At 37.6% G+C, this 21,895-nt stretch overlaps 1 protein-coding gene across 2 annotated transcripts in view; it reads left to right on the forward strand.

The window, feature by feature from the left end:
• Nucleotides 1-21,895, forward strand: part of TMEM255B (transmembrane protein 255B) — a 128,648-nt gene that overhangs the window by 45,132 nt on the left and 61,621 nt on the right. For both annotated transcript variants that reach the window (XM_020965216.2, XM_020965213.2), the window contains exon 4: nucleotides 20,920-21,009. In XM_020965216.2, coding sequence (XP_020820875.1) covers nucleotides 20,920-21,009 — 90 coding nt within the window. The remainder of the gene's footprint in view (nucleotides 1-20,919; nucleotides 21,010-21,895) is intronic.

A 21,895-nucleotide genomic window follows, 5' to 3' on the forward strand; every position in this document is an offset into this window, starting at 1 on the left:
GAGGAAGTTAGGTAACATGAGGTTAAGAAGTGGGTAGGGTTAGCTTGCTTTATCCACAGATGTGATAAGGGTGTAATCTAAGACATCGGGGAAGAAAATGTGATCAGATTGAGGAGCAAGGACTATACTCTGAGGCGCTTCCCAAAAGACCTCCCTCCATGCTGGCATCCATCCATTAACCATAATATTTGAGTATATTCAATCAATTCTAGGTCTACCTGACTTTATTGTCTCTCCATCTTGTTCACAAGGACATCATAAGATAATTTGTCAAATGCTTTGATGAAATCAAAGTATGTAATTAAGTCAGCACATTTGTAATTTTTCTTTTGTTATAATCTAACACTGCTCAGTTCATACACTATCAGAGCTAAAAGAGACCTCACAGGACATCAAATCCAACATCTTCATTTAATTTCATTTTAAAATTAGTTTTATTTATGTCTTTTGTTTTTATGTCATAGTCATTTTTGGTTTTCACTCTTCCCTCCACACTGGAATTGAACTCTTTCTTGTAACAAAGAAAATAGTTATGTCATTTCTCTCCTCCCCTAATAAACCATCAGGATCCAATATAACATTTAATTAAACATTTTGATTTTAATTTAACATCCAATATAACATTTAAGCCCTTCACAACCTGGCCACTGTAGTGTCGTTTGTGTAGTTATCTAGTGTAGTGTAGTCTTCTCACACTTTGTTTCCCTCCACTGTATGATCCAGTGATACTGGTCTTACTTGCATCACATCTTTTTACTGGTGACCCCCCCCCCCCCAATCTGGAATGCTCCCTATTGTCACTTTTGCTTCCTGACTTCCCTGGCTTCCTTTAAGATTCTACTCAAGCCTCACCTTCTGCAAGAGTCCTTTTCTGCTTATCAATGTTAGTGTCTTCCGCTTTCTATTTAGTCTGTATATATCACATATTGTCTTCCCCATTAGAATGTAAGCTTTTGACCCATGATGAAAAATACTATCTACCTCCAGAGAGAACCAATGAACTCTGAGTGTAGAGTGAAGCATACTTTATTAAAACTTTCTTTCTTTTTCTTTTTTTTTTTTGGTGTGTGCATGAATATTTTCTTTTGCAACATGGCTAATATGGAAATGTGTTTTGTATGATTTCACATGTATAATCGATATCATTTTGCTTGCCTTCTCAAGGGGTGGGGGAAGGGCAAGAGGGAGAGATAGAATTTGGAACTCAAAATTTTAAAAAGTGAATGTTAAAAACTTTTTAAATGTAATTGAGAAATATTTAATGAAATAAATAAAAATATATAAAAAGAATATAAGCTCCTTGAGGGTAGGAACTGTTTTTATCTTTTTGTATCCGCAGAGCTTTGCATAGCTCCTGGCACATAGTAAGTACTTAAATAGAAAGGAAGGAAACAAGAATTTGTTAAGTGCCTACTATGTGATCTTCATAACAACCTTGGGAAGTAAGTGGTTTTATTACCCTCATTTTATAATTGAGGAAACTGAGGCAAACATGTTAAATGACTTGCATAGGGTCACACAGCTAGTAAGTGTTTGAGGCTGTATTTAAACTAAGGTCTTCCTTATTTCAAGGCCTAGTGTTCTATCCACTAAGAAGAAAAAAACAAACTAGAAGATTGACCACATACAATAATATTTGTAACATTTAGTCCAAGAATCACCCAGTTCTTTGCTGAGAGGAGGGCAGTATATTTCATTACCTGTTCTTTATGGTTGGTTATTACTTATAGCTTGGCTTCTTTTAATGTTCTTTTCATTTACATTATTATAATAATTTTCTATGTTCTTTTGGTTTTACTTATTTTGCTCCGAATCAATTAAATTTAATTCTTCCTATATTCCTTTAAGTCCCTCATTTCTTAATGAACCATAATAATTTCAACACAATCATGTATATGTTTGTTTAGCCATTCCTGAATCAATGGGTTCCCCAACTTGTTTCCTGTTCTTTGCTACCACAAAAAGTTCTACAATGAATATTTTGTTATCTATCATAATTTTTGGTCTTTGACCCTCTTGGGGTTAAAGGTGCAATCCCCTCATTTGACAGATGAAAAATCGAGAACCCAGTGAGTTGCATAATTAATATGTGGCTTTTACATATCTAATTCATGGCTTTTCACTCTTCTGGTTGTTCTGCCTGTCTTACTAATATTCCCTTTCTTGGTCCATCCAAACTGGCATTCTTGTCATTCCTCACACAATAGATATTCCATCCAGCATATCAGTCCATCTCCCTTCTGTGCCTTTGCACAAGCTGTCTCTCATGTCTGGAATATTCCCCCTTCATCTTCTCCACTTTTTAGAATTGATGCTCCCAGCTTCTAATGGCTCCCCACCAAATAATATTGGATTTATTTAATATATGTTATATATTCATACTCATCTTACGTTTATTATGTAGGTACATATTGTCTCTCTCTGTCGAATGTTTCATTTACATCTTCATACCCCACACCAGCACAGCACCTGTTACGTAGTAGTCAGTAAATACTTGATTGGCTAATTGATTACTTTCGTTGATTCATCTAATGACATCTCCATTTTCACATTATCCCTAAAAGCTCTAAAAAGCCTTTAGTCCTCCTTTAGGAGGAGGCAGATAATGAACTGAATCATCAAAGTGCTGCTGCCTATATATCTTGGTTTCCTGAGTTAGATTTACATCCTGGAAGTCAGCTAGCTGGAGCAGTTGGGGACAACCACTAGTTTCAAGCAAAGCAGTTTCTGGGTGCCCCTCTAATACAAAGGCTATATGGTTTGGAAAATAGTAGTTTAGTACAAGGAAACACAGATGTATCTTGCAAGACAGTATAGAAAGCCAGATTTATTGAGGGGAAAAATTCACAAAACAAAGGGATGGTCAGGGTGAATAGACACAGGGCAGTGTGCTGGCATACTGGATGAAGCTACGTGCTCCATAGGGAAGAGGGTGTAGTTTTCCTCAAGACAGTTAAGTTTGGTGGGTTTTTATAGAGGTCTTTATCAGGCACTGGTAGGACCAGGCTTTGGGGGAGGGAGTGAGGAGACTGGGCTTAATCGATGTTAGTGGAAGGGCTATAGTTGAGGGGCAGAGGGTATGACTCTTGGTTAAATGGCAACTAGTTGATATTCAAACTCCCCTTGGGCAAGAAAGAGGCTTTGGGACAATACTGCTATTATTACTCCGGGCGGGAGGCACAGGCAGTAGAGAGGGGAGGGTGTGACTCATCTAGAGGGATTTGGGTAGCTAAGTGCTTCAAATACAACTTGTAAATGCATTTGGGTGAAGCATGAAAAGAGTAGTGTATCACTGAGCTTTGATGTGTAGGACCACTGCAAAAGTGTTTTTTGAATCTAATACTTCCTTAATAAATCTGCTTGAGCCTTCCAGAATAATAGATTCCTCTTCTTTTATATATTTCATACTTTCATCTTTCAATGTACCTCTGCAAGGTCTTGCTTTTGAATAAGACTACCACATTTTTTACTTGAAATAAGTAGTTAAAAGACCCACTTTCCATCCTGGTATTTCACTGTAAGCTGCTCTAAGTGGCAATTAGCCTTATTTCCTAGTGCCTTTGGAAACATCACCTCAATTTTATCATTATGTAGCTGCCACTAAAACTGCCTTATGGTCAGTGGCGAATGTGATGAATTTTATTGTTATTGCTGTTATTGTCGCTGCTGCTGCTCTTGCTACTGCTATTGTTAATGTGGCTTTTGACACTTTTTTTCCAAAGAGCCATTTTTCCCTCCAGTGTCTGGAACGTGCCTGAGAGGTGCCAGACCAATGTTTCTGAAAACTGAGGTGTCTTTCTGGCCTGATTGATGATTTGAATGTCACTCCTTTCCAGCCTACATCAAGCCTTCAATTCCAGTTGTTGTTCATGTCCAACTCTTCACGACCCACTTTGGGGTTTTCTTGGCAAAGATACTTGAGCAGTTTGCCATTTCCTTCTCCAGCTCATTTTACAAATGAGAAACTGAGGCAAATAAGTGACTTGTCCAGGGTCACACAACTAGTCAGTATCTGAAGCCAAATATGACCTCAGGAAGATGAGTTTCCCAACTCCCAGTTCTAGACTCACTTGGTATTAATTAACAATAGCTCATATTTCTGTAGCACCTTAAGGTTTACAAAATGTCCTTAAACTGACTCTGTGATATAGATGTGAGCATGTTATACCCATTTCATGGATGAAGCAGTGAAAACTGAGGAGCTGAGAGGTTGAGTGACTTGCCCTAGGTCATAAAGGCATGAAATGCAAGAGATACAATTTGAAACCAGGTCTTTTGACAAGTTCAGGGCTCTTCTTTCTACCCCATGCCACTCATTCTTTCAACAAATGGTTATTGAGTTTAATAATACAAAGAAATAGTCTAGCTTTATCTCTTTATAAAAGAGGGAATTGAAGCCCAGAGAGGTAAAGCAACTTGTTCATGGTCATACAAGTACTAAGTTGTCAGTTAGGAGTAGAATTCAGGTCTCCTAGTTCTCAAGAAGGAAGAAAGGAAGGTAAAGGGGATGGATATAGAGAAGGAGGGATAAAGAAGGAGAGAAGGAGGAAGAGATGGAAGAAGGGAGTCAGGAAGAAAGGTAGGAAAGGAGGGAAGGAGAGAAAGAGGGAGAGAGGGGGATGAGAGGGAGGAAGGAATGGATGGAAGGAAGGGAGGAAGAAAGAAAGAAAAGTAGAGAGAGGCAGGGAGGAAGGAAGAAAATTGGGAAAGAATTTTTACAACCAGTTTCTCTGATAAAGGCCTTATTTCTAAAATATATAGAGAATTAAGACAAATTTATAAGAACACAAGCCATTCCCCAATTGATAAATGGTCAAAGGATATGAGCAGACAGTTCTCAGATGAAGAAATTAAAGCCATCTATAGTCATATGAAAAAATGCTCTAAATCGTTATTGATTAGAGAAATGCAAATCAAAACAACTCTGAGGTACCACATCACACCTATCAGACTGGCCAACATGACAAAACAGGAAAATGATAAATGTTGGAGAAGATGTGGGAAAATTGGAACACTAATACATTGTTGGTGGAGTTGTGAAATGATCCAACCATTTTGGAGAACAATTTGGAACTATGCCCAAAGGGCTACAAAAATGTGCATACCCTTTGATCCACCAATAGCACTTCTAGGGCTATATCCCAAAGAGATCAAACAAATGGGAAAACGACCCACATGTACAAAAATATTCATAGCAGCTCTTTTTGTGGTGGCAAAGAATTGGAAATTGAGAGGATGCCCATCAATTGGGGAATGGCTGAGCAAGTTGTGGTATATGAATGTAAGGGAATACTATTGTGCTATAAGAAATGATGAACAGGCTGACTTCAGAAAAACCTAGAAAGACTTATATGGTCTGATGCTGAGTGAGCAGAACCAAGAGGACTTTGTACACCATAACAGCCACATTATGCAATGACTAATATTGTTAAACTGAACCCTTCTCAGCATTGCGAGGATCTAAGACATCTCCAGAAGCCTCGGGATAGAAAATGCTGTCCACATCCAAAGAAAGAACTATGGAAGCCGAATCGCTATCACTTATTTTTACCTTCTGTTGAGTTTTGTTTCATCTTTCTGATGGTTCCTCCTATTGGTTTTAATTTTTACTTACAACTTCACTAATGTGAAAATATGTATCATGGATATGTTAATGTAAAGCCTATATCAGATTGTACACCGTCTTGGGGAGGGTGGTGGGGAGGGGAAGGGGGAGAAAAATTTTCAACTCAAAAGCATATGGAAGTGATTGTTGATAAATCAAAATAGATTAATAAAATGTTTAAAAAAAGAACACTCAACTAAAAAAAAGTACACTGAGATGATTTAGAGTTCTCAAAGGTAAGATGAGATATTACAACAAAATTGTAGAGATCAGAATGAAGGCAGGTTCTGCTTGTGTTACAATATCACCTCCAGGTTACAATATTCCAATCACAGCCCAACTCAGACCTGATAAATGTCAACATATATGTGTGTATACATATATACATACTATCTCTAGGTAAAAAGGGATATATATATATATATACTCTTGTAAATGTTTCTATGTAATACATAATAACAATACATAATAAATACATTTTATATACTTGAAAAAAAATAAAAATAAGTAAAAATTTCTTTTTTTAATTTTCATTCTGAACTTATTGAATTCCAAATAGAATGAATATTTTCAGAGGTATAATAGAATAGAAAAAGAAGATTGTATATAAAAGTACAGTCCTCTAGTATATCCAGCTTGCTTTTCTTTTTAGTTATCTAATAAAAATCAATTTATAGCAATCAACACTAAAGATGTCCTGCTTATCTGGCCTTCTTTCTGCCGTCCTTCTGTTCTTTTCTCTCCACTAAAAAAAAAAAAGATGCCTATAGTCCCTTTCTACAGAGTGGCAGGCAACATAAAGAATGTATCTTTAGGTCCTGGGTCCTATAGATACGCACTGTCCAAGCAGAGTGCTTATGTCTGAGCCAGTAAAAGACTCTGAATGCGCAATATTTTTGCTTTCCTGTGTCCCAACACAGGTGCACCTTGGTCCCAAGCAGAATGCAATAAAATTTATTTTTTAGGTTTTATGGCTTCTGATATATCCTGTGCCATTGCTACAGCAGCTGGCAAAGTCTCTGATTCAGATGGTGGGAGATATTGGAAGTCCTTCAGTGTTATGGATAATGATTTAGTGATCACACTGTTTGTATTCTGACTATGCTATGGGGCTTATAAAAATGCTGTGGATTTTCTTACATCTTGAACAGTGGGTCCAACTGCTTTAAGAGAGGTAGTAACAGTATTGCAAAACTCAGTGTGTATACTAAATATCTTCTTTTCTTTTTCCTATAAGAAACTTATTTCATTTTTATCTGCTGTCAACCTCAGAGTTTGGTGTAAGAAAGACAAATAAAATTAGGTTGTTTGTGTGTTTATTTCTCTCAAGTGGACAGAACATGCATGCGGAGCTGCTGTCAAAGCTGAGTTCCCTTTGGGGTTGGGATACACAGTTCTTACACCCTTCTAACAGGGGCTGAAGTCATTCCACCATCATTTCATCTCTGAACAGAGGAAATACTTCTTCTATAAGACCTCTCCACCCCCCCCCCCATTTGGGCTATCTAGACAAAATAATCTGTCTCCACCCAAGCTTGAGTAGAACAGTGGGCTTCCCTACTTTAAATTCCTTTGAGCTTGGATAAGAGCTCTTGGGGGTGGGGAGCTCATCAGGATAAGGAGAGTTGTGCAATTGCATTATCAGTAATGTCCTTTTGCACACCTCAAGGAATTCAGGTGTGTCAAGCTTGAGGGATGCTCAGTTTGCCTCCTAATTAGCTGATTCTGATTCCCAAGTCACTTTGACCTCCTCTGGATAGTAAGGAAGTTCAAGCAGATCAAGGTGGTTAGCAAGTTCATGAACCATTCTATTTTCACAATTTTCATAATTTTTACGCTACTTATATGTGAAACTTATATGAGAGGCAATATGATGTTGTGGAGAGAGTTCTGGACTACAAATCTGGGAATTCCTTGCATAGGTGCTAATTGAATTGATGGTAGCTGATGGGATCACTAAAAAAAGAGAAAGCATATTAAGAGAAGAAAGAGGACCTAGGATAAAATCCTGGAGTACACCCATACATAGGAGAAAGAACATAGATGATAAGCTAGCAAATAAGAAAGAAGGTTTCTACAGATCAGAGAAGCTGGAGAGAGCAATGTCATGAAGAGTATCCAAGGAGAGAGTATCCAGGAGGTGGAGGTGTCAACAGTGTCAGTTACTATAGAAAGGGCCTTGAATTCCAGGCTTAGGAGTTTGAACTTTATTTGGAAGGCACAAGGGAGTTGATTAAGATTGTTGAGTCATATAGGGGTAGGTAGGAATAGGGTGTGTGTACTTTGCAAAGCAGTGTTGGGGAGATTAATCTGGTAAGAGTGTTGTATCAATGCATACCATCTAGGTATGAGAAATACTGGGATACCAAAGAAAGAGGGGCAGCCCGTACCAACATGGTTGTAAATAGGTTTTATTGGGGGGAGCTTACTCATGAGGTCAGTCCTGGGCAGCAGCGGGACATAGTTGTGGATGTCAATATTAACCCCATGGCAGGCCAGATATTATATAGAAACAAAACAAAAAAGGGAAAGTGCCAAGGATGGCCATTGGTCACATGGGTGGTTACATGAAAATTTACATGGGAGCTGTTTTACTGTTGACAATGATGGTGATGCCATAGGTCATGTTCTCAGGCTCTTGTTCCCAACACACAAGTGTATACAGAATAGATCGAAAGGGGCAGAGAAACCAGTTAAGAATCTATTATGATAGTTAAAACATGAGATGACAAGATTCTGAAATAGGTTTTTGGCTATGGGACTGAAAAGTAAGAAAAAAAAGATGCAAGGGCTGTTTTTGAGGAAGAACTGATAGATTTGAAAGATATTTTGATACAGAGGGCAGGGCAGTCCACCGTTTTGTGCTTTTGTTACTGGAGAAATACTTCAATTCTTTGGCTGCAGTGGCTCTCATTGATATGGCTATTCCTTTCCAGGGTGTAGATCAGAACTTACTTATATTTTTTTGTCCCATGAAACTCAATTCTTGTCCAGTTCCTTTCTGAAGATCTTTTGATATTGTATGGATACAATGCTCACCTCTCAATCTCATGACATGTTTAGTGTAATCCACCTCCTTTTCCATTCATACAACACTCTGATGATATCATTTATGCCACTTCTTGACTGAATACCATTTTGTGATTGGTAATGGTGAGAAAAATAGAAGGAAGAGCCAGTTTGAGAGGAAGATGATAAGTTTAGTTTCAGATCTGTTGATTCAGAAATGAGGAGTTAGACATCTAGAATGGTACAGATACAGACGCCTGTTGGGGATCTCTCTGAATCTTGGGGGAAAGGTTAGGGTTAGAGATAAAGATTTTGGACTCACCCATAGTGTCTTAAATACAATTTGTTATTGTTCAGTTGTTTTTCAGTAATGTCTGACTCCACACCATTTGGGATGTTCTTGGCAAAGATACTGGAGTGGTTTGTCATTTCCTCCCCCAGATAATTTTACAGATGAGGAAACTGAGGCCAACAGGGTTAAGCAACTTGCCCAGGGTCACACAATGAGGCCAGATTTGAACTCACAAAGATGAGTCTTCTCGACTTCAGTCCCAACACTCTATTCACTGTGTCACTTAGCAGAGGCAATTAAAAATGTTGAATTGGCTTGAATTAATATGAAAGTGACAGTTGGAAGACATGAGAATTAATGGAGCAGGGAGCCCAGAGGAAAGAAAAATAGGACTGAAAACTGCAGCTTGCACAATGCCCACATTTAGGGCAATTGAGATGGAAATAGACTTAGGGAAATGCAGAGAAGAAGCAATTAGAAAAACATGTGTGTATATATGTGTGTGTGTGTGTGTTTATATATATACACACACACACATTTATGTATATACTTATGTACATATACACATATACATATATAATATGTATGTGTGTACATACACATATATACAACACGTATATGTGTATATATACATATGTAGATGTAGATGGTACAACATCATGAATGGCCTAGAAAAAGAATGGATACCATTTTTTAAAAAATTGTATTTAATGGACAACATTTTTAAAAGACCACAGGGCTTAGATATATTAATCTAATCTTCTCTCTTCCCCAAAATATTTCTGTACACATGGTTGTCATCAGTTGAAAGAGTGAGGATTGAGATGGGATGATAAAAATACCAAACTGCACATAGAATAATGGAGAAGAGGTCATACTAAGAAAGGAACATAATTAGTAGGTCATATAAGGATAGCAATGATGAGGACAGAAGATAGTGAGATTGTAGGAGGATAGTGATTTCATCGACATACGGAACTTCCAGGTGAGAGAGCTCCCTCTATCAGTGCAGGTCAACATCTTCTCTGCAACTTATAGTCTTAGAGAGTTGCCTAAAACACTGAGATTTGTATTGTCAGAGCTAAGCACCTACTGTCTGCTAGGCACTGTGCTAAGCTCTGACAATACAAATATGAAAAAAAGAAAGATAGTCCCTGCCCTCAAGGAGTTTACAATCTATTGGAGGAAGACAATACACTAAAGGAAGCTGTAAAAAGAAGGGGAGGGGAAGGAAGAAGGAGAAGATGGATGGGCATAGTCAGTCAGAGAAGAGCCAAAGTAGTGCAGCCAACTGAGAGGAAACAGCAAGGTGAGGTAAAGCAATAACTTGAATGATAGAATGTAAGGCATCATCATGAAATTTGTAAATGACACAAAATTGGGAAGAATAGAGTTGGGGGGAAGGCATTCCAGGTATATAAGAATGTGAGCTGCTTGAGGACTGGCACTATTGATTGTTGCCTTTACAGGCCTAATGCAGTATCTGGTACATAGTATTTCATAAATGTGTGTTGGTTTGGGTTGGAAAGAAAGAATTATTCTCACTCTCTAATTCTATTTGCTTGGACCCCCTCACTCCTTGTCTTTTTGAATTTAGCTTTCATCCTAACTCTACTGAAATTTTCTCAGAGGTTACCAGTGACATATACATCACTAAATCTAAAGGCTGATTTTCATTCCTCATCATATTTGACTTCTCTGCAGAATTTAATACTGTTAATCAAGCTCTCCTGGGTGTTCTTTTCTCCCTTGGCTTCTGAGACAAAACTCACTCCCGGTTCTTCTACATTGCTAACTACTATTTCTTTGTATCCTTTGCTGGAGCCTCTTCTTTCTGACCTCAGTGTTCGTGTTTCCCCAAGATTCTGTGTCCTGAATTTGCTTTTCTTTCTTCTCACTCCAATTCTATCCTTTGGACAATTATTCTCTCTCAAGATTTCACCCATCATCTTTATGTGATATTCTTTCAAATCTAGATCTCTACCTTTGATTCCTCTATCAAGGCGCGCGCGCGCGCGCACACACACACACACACACACACACACCTAACTGTTGGCTCTCTCCACTTGGATGTCTCATTGAAATCTCAAACTTATACCAAAATATCACCTTCTCCCTCAAAATCTTTACTTCTTCCTCAATTTTTCTATTTGCATTGATGGTACTACCAACTTGCTAAAATTTTTTAAAATCTCAAAGTCGTCTCTGAGGGACTTCTGGTTAATGTGAGCAACAAGATGGTGGATGAGCCATTTTCTCAGATTGCCACAACTTCTTAAACCTCTCCAAAATAGAAATTATATATCAAAGATAAAGTTGTTTCCATGGTCTAGGACACCCAGAATCCAAAAGATTTTTTTAAAAAGCACCCAAACCCAAGAACTGAAGCTTACCAACCCTGAGGCTACTTAGTGCCCCTCTTCCACCTTCTATGCTATTGGGAGCAAAACCACATTAACAGACTCAAGGACACAGCTCAGGCTCAAACCAAAACCCATCATTGCACCCCGTTCCTCCCCTTCTTTGTTCCACATCCATAGAGAACTTGGCTCTAAGCTGTGGAAGGCTGGTTAGGCCTTGACAGGCAGCTTGGCCACAGCCCTTCAGGAGCAAAAACTTGCTAGGGGCTACAATCACAAAGGATCAGTACTGCAAAGCTCTGAACAGCTGGTGCCAGACTCTAAATTAATGGTGCTGGGCCAGAGAAGAAACAGGTCACCAGGATAGAATAGCATATATGTATAGGGGGCTGTGCAGCACTCCACCAAGCCTGTGGGAAAGAGCACGGCACCCCGCTAAGGCCAGTTCTGACCACCTAAAAATCAGTTGAGGCAAAGACCTAGGTCTCTGGTGAACCATGAATTACCCAGTGTGTGAGGAGGCTGAGATTCTTCGAGATCCAACCCTAAAGAAACCACAGTCAGAGGAGAGGGAGTCAGGAAAGAGTGATAAGGAAAATAAAGAGGGAGAAAACTGAAAATACCAAAAATTTCAGGAAGAAGAAAATTCGAAGATCTTGAACATAAACAGACAAATCAATGGGAAAAGAGAGTAACAAAAGAAGGAAATATGGCCTCCAGATCTAGTAAACTAGTTCAGGCATCTATGAATAAATACTAAAAGGAAAAAAAAAAAGGAAAATGATCCAACATTTGATAAGACAGAGGGCCTGCAGAATTTGAAAAGACTATGGAACCTCAACGTGTTGTTCCTGAGTGGTTTAAAAAAGAAATGAGAATTTTGAGTGCAGAATTTGTTCCACGTAACAATTTTAGAAGCTTACCACATAGAGGAGAAAAGGATATCTTATGTCTTGACAGTAAAGAAACTATATCTTTTGTCTTATCCGTAACTTTCTTAAAATACTAGAAAGCATGGGCTTGATTCATATTCTTGAGAACTAAAACAATGATTTTTACTTCTTGGAGGCCCATATAACAAAAGTCTAAAAAAAGTCTAAGTCTTTCTTCCCCACAGATGGAGTTCCATCCTCAGTCATATCCAGCTTATACATTAAATTATAATTAAACTTATAGTGACTAATCAATACAGATGAGAACTAAAATAACACAATACATCATTTTTTTATATTAAAATATTTGTTGTATTTTACCACATACTTCCATTCATTTCCCCCATACCAAAAGCTATAATGCTTTTCTCTTTTCTCAATTTCTAATTACCCACTACACTGAGCCCTATGTAGCACAAAGAGAAAATGCTATATGATACTTTTCCTTAAAACTCTTTTTTTTGATTAGGCAATTGGGTTAAGTGATTTGCCCAGGGTCACACAGCTAGTAAGTGTCAAGTGTCTGAGGCTGGATTTGAACTTAGGTCCTACTGACTCCAAGGCCAGAGCTCCATCTACTGCGCCACCTAGCTGCCCCAAAACTTTTTTCAATAGCAAAATAAAAACAGATTAATGTTTCCAAAAAAAGAGCAGAATAGATAACTTGATCTGCAATGGCAAGCCTTACCAAAGAAACAAGAGGGCAATAGATTGGGAAAGTAAATACACAGAACTGAAGAACAACTTAGAAGAAGAGAAGCAAAAGAGAAGGTAACATTAAATAAAACAATGCCCACTATGCAAGCAAAATATACTGAACTTGAAGCCAGGATGAGCAGAGACAAACTAAGGATTGTAAGTCTCCCAGAAGAACACAACAGGACAAAAAAAACAACACCACCACAATGAAGGAAATCATAGAAGAGAGCTTCCCAGAACTTCTAAATATAGAAGATCAAGTTCCAAAGGAAAGAATTCACAGATCACTTCCAGCAAACAAAACAAAACAAAACACTTAAGGCTACAAACTCTAAGACACACAGTGGTTAAATTGAGCAATTTAATTCAGAAACAAGTTCTGCAAGCCATTAGGGAAAAGACTGTAATAATGCATGGCTATTCCACACCTGATGGAAAAAGGAGAGAAGGGGATGTAATAATGTGCTCAGAAGGCAGCCCAGGGTTACCCATCCTGCAAATCAGAACTTAATTATACAGGACAAAAAAAATGGACATTCGATAACAAAGAAGAGTTGGAAACATTTTGATTAAAAAAACCAGAATTGAAGAGGTTGTTTTCTTCTTGGAGGTTGGTAGCCACTGGCAAGGATCGTGCTTTTCATACAATGCCATGTGATTACATTGACGTTAGAGTTTTGAATGAAAATAGCTGCAGAAGGGCCTGGAAATGACAGGGGGATTCAAGAAGTCTGCCTACTCCACTGTTCTCTTAGCAGGGGAATAGATATGGCCAGTATTGGAGAGGGTTGTTAGAGATGAGGAATCCTCAGGGGAAAGACAACTTTCAGTTAATATGAGGAGTATAAGAGAAAGAGAAAAATTCCTCTTTTTACCAAGATTAGGGATTGGCATCATGGGGTGGGCAAATGTTGAAGAAAGCAAGGTCACTAGGATATTAGGGTAGCATGGAAATGACTGATTTAGGAATCCAAGTTAGAGGAGGGAATCTTATATAGCCAGAAGGAGATAAATGAATGGGATGATGTGGGACAATCAAACTATTACAGGAGTTAAAAGGTGGAAAACACCTTATAGATTATTTGATCTGACCCCCTCCCTTTACAGATGAGGAAATTGAGTCCTAGAGAGGCTGGTTTTGTTTGTTTTGTTTTACCTTACCTATTTCCAGGTAGTAAATGGCAAAGTTTGAATTCAAATCAGTGTCCACGGAATCTAAAATCTGATATTCCTTCTAGTCCCCCATCAGCTTTCCCTTTATCCAGATTAGTGCAATTGTTTAAAAGAAGATGAGTTTTACTGAATGTGAGGAAATGAGAGGTGTTACAGTTAAGCAGACTGTGGTCTGAGTGGGAAAATACCATGTTTGTGATCTCTGCAGGGTAGAGCAGTGTCCATGATTAGCCCTTGGCTTTTATTGCAATGACCTTCCTCTATGATAAAAGTCCCTTTTCCCTAAATTGTGATTTTACTTTGATTCTTTGCACATCTAGGCAGCAGTGAATAGAGTGTCGAAGTTGGAATCAGAAAGACCTGACTGAGGTTGAATGATGCCTCAGATGCTCACAAGTTGTGTGACAAGACTATTTAACCTTTCTTTGCCTCAATTTCCTCATCTATAAGATGGAGATGATAATAATAGCACCTACCTAACAGGTAATGGAAGGTATGTCTTTCAACTGAGGGCCAACCCAGCTAAGTATAGAGAGGCTCATTACCAAATGGTCATCAAATGCTTTTTGATAAATATTTTTTATTATTTACCATATCTGATATCACATAAGTTTTTGCACAATAAACCACAAAGAGTTAACTTTTTTACCCAAGGTTAAACTAACATTATCTCTTAAAATACACAAGTCTTCTAGGTTTTCTTTGATACCATCCCTTCCTTTATTTCTTACGTTGCAATAGTATTCCGTTGAATTCATGTACCATACTCATTTAGTCATTCTCCAATTGATGGATACTCTCTTGATTTCCAGTTCTTTGCCACTACAAAAATAGTTGTTGTAAGTGTTTAGATATATATATATAGGTCCTTTTCCTCTTTTTTGGGGGGGCACAATTTTAAAGAAAAATTTCCTTTAACTTAGGGAGGAAAATACTTCAGTCAGGAAATTTCTCATGATAGTACAATAGATATACAATAATGTATATGATGGGTTAGGAGTGCACACACTCACATACCCCACTACTACCTCAATATTAAAAAGAAATGATTAAATCTTAAAAGATCAATTGATCACTCAGCATGCATTTATTGCTAAGTGCCAGGCACTATACTAGGCTCTAGGAACACAAAGACAAAATGAAATTCCTTGCCCTCAGGGAGCTTACCTTCTATCAATAGAAAAAACAGGTATACATATACATATAAGTACATACAAAATATATACAAAATAAATACAAATTTATTTTGAAGGGAGGTACTAGCAGAAAATCATTGTATATTATGCACTAAACTTCAGTCTTCTTATACATTCAGGTTTAAAATAAATTTATTAGTCTTAAATCTGTCACTTGACCTTGCCATGGGTGGAATTAAGGAACCACTGTCTTGCTATTTTTTTCTCTATTGAAATAGCAATCATATTACTTGGAAAACATTCAAAATTTTTTGTATGCATATATTTCACAAATATGCACACATATATACATACAAGCATATGTATGTGTATATTGTGTGTGTATATGTATATATTATATATATGTATGTGTATGTATGTACGTGTGTGTGTGTGTGTGTATGTATGTGGAGAGAGAGAGAATGAGTGTTTGTGTGTGTGTGTGTGTGTGTGTGTGGACTTTGTGACCTTGGACAACTTCCTTAACCTGTCACATCCTCAGTTTCCTAATTTGTAAAATGGAGACAGCAGCATCTGCCTTACAAGGTTGTGGTCAGGATCAAATAAGGTAACATGTAAAGTGATTTGTAAACCTTAAAACATCACATAAATCCTATATACATATTTCACTGGAACTTTTCATAATGTAATGAATTTTTTGTTGTTTGGGATAAAGGTAGAGGATTAGAGACAAAGGTAATATATTTCTGTGAAAATATACCTCTGTAGGGATTTTAGCATAAGGCAAAAAATATTGGTCTTAAAATGAGAAGGCCTGGGATTAAGACTTAGCTCTATTACTTATTGTCATGTGACCTTAGATGAGTTGTTTAACCTCTCTGAGATTCAATTTTCCTACTGGTAAAATCAGGCTAAAGATGCTTGTACAACCTATAGATCACAGGATTACTTTGGGGAAAACTAAAAATATAAGCTGTTATTTCGGAGAAGGAAAAAGTAGGCTCTGTGTAGTGCTTGTTACTTCAGGAAAAGAAGAGGGATCATAGATCTAGAAGTAGGATGGTCCTCAGAAGGGATCTTCTAATGGGTGTGGTGAGGCATACCTGTAGTCCATGCTCCTGGGGAGGCAGAGGTTGCTGGGTTGGTCACTTGTATTTGGAAGTTCTGACCTGCAGTAGGGCTAACGGTGATCAGGTATCCATACTAAATATGGCACCAATATGGTCAGCACCCAGGAGTCAGGAATCACCAGGCTGATTAAGGAGTGGTAAACTCTCCAGGTTGGACATGGGGCAGGTCAAAACTTTCACGCCAATTAGTAATGAGATTGACTCTTGAATGACTATTGTACTTCCAGCATGGGTAGGATGGAGAGATCCAGTCTTCTTGCTATAATCACTCCTAGAAGTCAATCAATAAGCATTTATTAATGCTATGTTCCAGGCACTGTGCTAAGCAGAAGAGATCATGTATTCCAATCCTTTCATTTTACAGATGAGAAAACTGAGTCCCAGAAAGGTTGTGACTTGCCAAGATCATAAGATGAGCAAGTGTCAGAGGCAGGATAACTCTATAGCTTTCTTCTGCTTTCTTGCTTTGATTCTTCTTCCCTTCTGCAAGTCCCATGTCTTCTCCTTTCAACAACAGTAGTCATGCTTTTAGATGCCCAATGAAAAGTGTCAAATCTGCATTCCCTGGGGTTCTATGGAGGCTTGGTCAGAGCAGGTCATGTAGCGGGGAGGAAACTAAGTGAATATTTTGGTCATGTCTGTGAAGAAATGGCCTTAATAGTCTAAATTAAATTGAATGGAAGAATCACTAACTAAATATGTATATAACTGCTTTCTCTTGAGAAGGAAAAAAGTTTTTGATTTTTCTGTTGTAAATCATCAATAAGTTGATCATGTGTGAAATAGGAGAAACAGATCAAGGTCAGATTTCAGCAAACACTTTCCAGACAAAGACATATAATTCTGTAGTCTTATAACAAGGGTACTATTGGTAAACTTGAGAAAGTTGATTTAATTCAGATTTTTTGATGTGGGACATCATTGCCTTTTAGGAAGGAGGACAAAATTAACATCTTTTCCACAGATTTCTATTATCACAGGGAATCATATTTGTAACTGGAAAGGTTGGGTAAACCTCTATTAAGTTTAAAATCTAAGAGTAGTAGGGCATGAATACTTTATGTACCTCAACTATTGGGCTCCCCAGCCCAGGAGACTGGAATTTGCTGGTAGATCTCCAAGCTGCTTGCCATTGACCACTGGCCCTCCTTACCTTGCCATAATTTGCCAGAAATTGCTTTTTGAGAATGGAAAAAGCAGCATTGGCAACCCTTTACCCCTCTTATAAACTTCACTGCTAGCACCAAGGCTTCATATTCAATCATTTGTCCATCCATCTATCCATTCACCAAAAATAATAGATCACCTTTCTATAATTGAGAAAGCAATCCACTCACAGCAACTCATGTCTACTACCAAATGTTTGCTAAATAACTCCCATGTATAGAACATCTTGCTAAGTGCTAGAAAAGATGCAAATTTTAGATAAGACAATCCCTATCCTCAAAGAGCTTGCATTCTACTGGCTGGGGGTGGGGGACAGGAGAAATAACAAATGCACATATAAATAAATACAAAATATATACAAATAATATTAGTGAGAGAGAAGGCTCTAGCAAATGGGGAAGAGAGTGAGTCATGGAGAACCTTTTGTAAGAGCTGTCACCTGAGCTGAGTCTTGGAAGAAGTAAGGAATTCTAAAAGGAGTGTATTCCAGGTATGGGAAACAATTCAAGGAATCATGGAGAGATAGGATGGAATGTTAGGTACAGGGAACAGCAAGTAGATCATTTTTGCTCAAAACTGAAATTCATGAAAGATAATAATGCACAATAAGGTAGACTAGAGCCATATTGTGAAAAGCTTTAAATCCCTAAGAGAGCTTGCATTTTATCCTAATGGTAATAAGGAGCCACTCTTGTTTCTGGAGCATGGGATCATTTTAGAAGCTCTGTAGAAGATGTATTAGAAAGGAGAGAAAAGGGAATTAAGACCAGTTAGGAGGCCATTACAGTAGTCTAAAATGGAAATCTTGTCATTTTTCTGCCAGAAACAAAGAGACGATAAGGGCCTGAACTACAATAGACCCTAAGTGCAGAGGGAAGGGAATGAATACAGTAAAGATTATGGAATTGGAATCACAGGATTTCCTATGTAATTGCACTTAGGAAGATATACAGATGGAAGAAGCAAAGATGGCATCAGTGTTTAAATGTATGTCCCTGTTTGTTACATTTCTTCTTCTTATTAGTAATTTGAAATCATCTTTCAAATGGTTGTTAATAGTTGCCAATTCTTCAAATTTTTTAGTGATACCTTGTGTTTTTATATCACTTTCATTTCCAAATATATACCTTTCCCCTCACTTACCTAGAGCATCATGTAACAAATGAGAGAGGGAGGCAAGGAGTGAGAGAGGGAGACAGAAGAGAGAGAGAGAGCAGGAGAGAAGAAAATTAACCAACATATCATCATAGTCTAAGACTATATATCTATTCCCCCACCCCTGCAAAGATGGGAGGGAGGTGCAAATCCTCTTCTCCAGGGTTAAATATAATCATTGTAATTAATACAGTGTTCAGTTTTTTGAGGGGAGGTAGGTGGGTGGGTGAGTGAGGTGGGACGTCATTTTTTCCATTTACATTGTTGTTACATTATATGTATTGTTAATTCACTGTATCAGTCCATGTGTTTCCCCATGGTTTTCTTTATTCTTCATATTCATTCTCACTTACAATGCAATAACTTTCCGATGGAATGTTATTCATGTATACTCATGTAGCACAATTTGTTCAGCCCTTCCCCAGTAGAATGACATTGACTTCATTTTCAGTTCTTTGCTATTACACACATAAATGCTATAAATATTTTGGCTTATATAGGACCTATTTTTTGCCATCTTGGGAAATGTGCATAGCAGTAGGATCTCTGGGTCAAAGGGTACACACATTTTAGTAGTATGGTTTGCAGTTTTTTAAAAGAGGTGTATGTTCATATCTTTGACCACTTATCTAACAGAGAATGGCTCTTGGTCTTATACATTTGTATTAATTCCAATATCTGTGATATTGGATTGTCATAGAGATTCAATGCAATTTTCCCAATCAATAATAGCTTTTAATCCTAGTTATAATTTTGTTCATACAAAATTTGTGCTTTTCAATCATCCAACCAGAGCTATCTTTTATCTTTTGTGATCTCCTTTATCCTTTCTTTGGGAAAGAATTCTTCCCTTATAGGTATGAAAAAATACCTTTATCCATTTTCTCCAGGTCTTTAAAATTTTATTTTAAATTTATTTTTCATGTATTTATTTATTTATTTATTCGTTCATTTATTTATTTTACTTTTTATATTTTTATATTTATATTTATAGTCAGTTTTTTAAAATATTTAAGTCAGTTAACCATTTGGAATTTATTGTGGTGTATGGTTTGAGGTGCCAGTTGAAACCCATCTTTCGCCAAACTGCTTTTTAGTTTTCAAAGTAGTTCTCATTAGACAGGGATTCCTTTCCCCAAATAGGTTATGTTTTCACAGCCTCTTCATTTTCAGCTGATGGCAAGAGTCCCCAAAATGTTAGATGGCTACCAAATGGCATATAAGTCATAAGTAACAGAATTTGAATTGGGATCCTCTCACTCTTAATCCAGTGCTCATCTCACTGCATAAGACTTTTCATCCCATGACTATGAACATATGTGTTGTTGATTTGTTTTCAATCATGTCTGACTCTTTATGACGCCATTTGGGGTTTTCTTGGCAAAGATACTAGAGTGGTTTGCCATTTCCTTTTCCATTTCATTTTACAGATGAAGAAACTGAGGCAAACAGGGTTAAGTGACTTGCTTAGGGTCACACAGCTAGTAAGTATCTGAGGCCAGATTTGAACTCAAATATATGAAACTTCCTGAGTTTAATCTCAGCACTCTATTTACCCATCCACTCTATCCCAGCCACCTATGTGGGTCCCACAAGCAAAATTCTGATCTATAAAAACATTTCCAGAAATGCTCTAAATTCCACTTCTAACATTTTATCTATAACTCAGGAATGAGAGAGCCCGCCATTGAGCCCTGTAAAATGAATCACACTCAGGATCATAGAGTTGGCATTGAAAGTAAATCTCTGAGGTATCTGAGAAAGTCCTTTATGCTAGTGATGTCCAACTCAAATAGAGCAGAGTGGAGTGTGCATAAAGATCACTGCAGCCTTCATACTGACTTGATTTTAAAATGTGATATTGTTTATTTATATATTTATCATATATTATTATATATATATATAATATATATTATATTATATATTATTATATATTTATTTTGGCATATATTTCCCAATGCAATACTGGGGAGTATTGTGGACTGTGTGTATTGGGCCTCTGCTTTATACAATGTGAAATTTTGTCATGTTTCTCAACCATAAACCAAGATAAATAAAGAAAAAGGTTGTAATCATGTGTGTGTGTATATTGTGTGTTGTGTATGCTTGTATGTATGTGTGTATGTGTGTTGGGGGAGAAAAGTAAAATCGAAATTGTTGCTGGTTTGAGAAATTTATGTTGTCTCATATTTTAAAAGTTTCTGTTGTTGCTGTTCTAGAAGGACACATGCCCATTCCACCTTTGTTCTTTTCTCTTATAGTTGGTAGCTGCCATAGTGTTTATCAGCTTTGGCGTGGTGGCAGCATTCTGCTGTGCGATTGTCGATGGAGTTTTTGCAGCCCGACACATAGTGAGTACTATCGTAATGATACATTTTGTCATCTTCCTTCTGTTCCTAAATCTTTTTACAGGTAAAAACAATGAGTTCCACGGGACACAGCTCAGAATCTTTTAGTACTTGACTCTTATCACCCTTCTTTCATGCCCAGGAGAAATAACTAGGTGGCAGAGTGGGTAGAGTGCTGGACTTGGAGTCCTTAGTTCAAATATAGCCTCAGATACTACTTGTCTGAGTGACCCTAGGCAAGTCACTTAATCTCTGCTTCAGTTTCTTCAACTATAGAGTAGAGATAATAATAGCACTTATCTCCCAGGGTTATTATGAGGATCAAATTAAACATTTGTAAAGTGTGTAACACCATGTTGGACACACAGTAGACACAATGTTTGGTTCCTTCCCTCCCCCTTTTCCATCTTGCTAAAGAAAGTATTTGTTTGACAACAATAGTTAAAGTCCCACTGGATGAAGGCCAGGAGGAAACCCTTCTCTGCCAAGAGCTTGTAATTAGTGCCAGCAATAGCCTGGGCTTCTAAGGAAAACATGAGAGGAAGGTAGGGGAAGATTTTCCATGGCTAATGGCTTCTTAGGTCAGAGTGTTGACAATATTATTTAAATACCTCTCATGCTCATGGAATGAGGAGACATCATGCAATGGAAAGATCACTGTGCATGGAGTCAGAAAACCTGGATTTGAATCACGACTACTTATTGTTACTTTGGGCAGGTCATTTTTCAGTTTAACCTCTGTAAGACTCTTCTCACCTGTAAAATGAGGGGATTGATTTCTGAGATCCATTCTACTTCTAAATCTTGTGCGATGGAGCCTATGTAACCCTGCCTTGTGACTTAACCTTGATCTAAAGTCACAAAGTCAAGCAAAGAATTAAAAGCCATC

This window comes from Phascolarctos cinereus, unplaced genomic scaffold (genome assembly GCF_003287225.1).
Source record: "Phascolarctos cinereus isolate Bilbo 61053 unplaced genomic scaffold, phaCin_HiC Scaffold_7;HRSCAF=346, whole genome shotgun sequence".
NCBI classification, from domain to species: Eukaryota; Metazoa; Chordata; class Mammalia; order Diprotodontia; family Phascolarctidae; genus Phascolarctos; species Phascolarctos cinereus.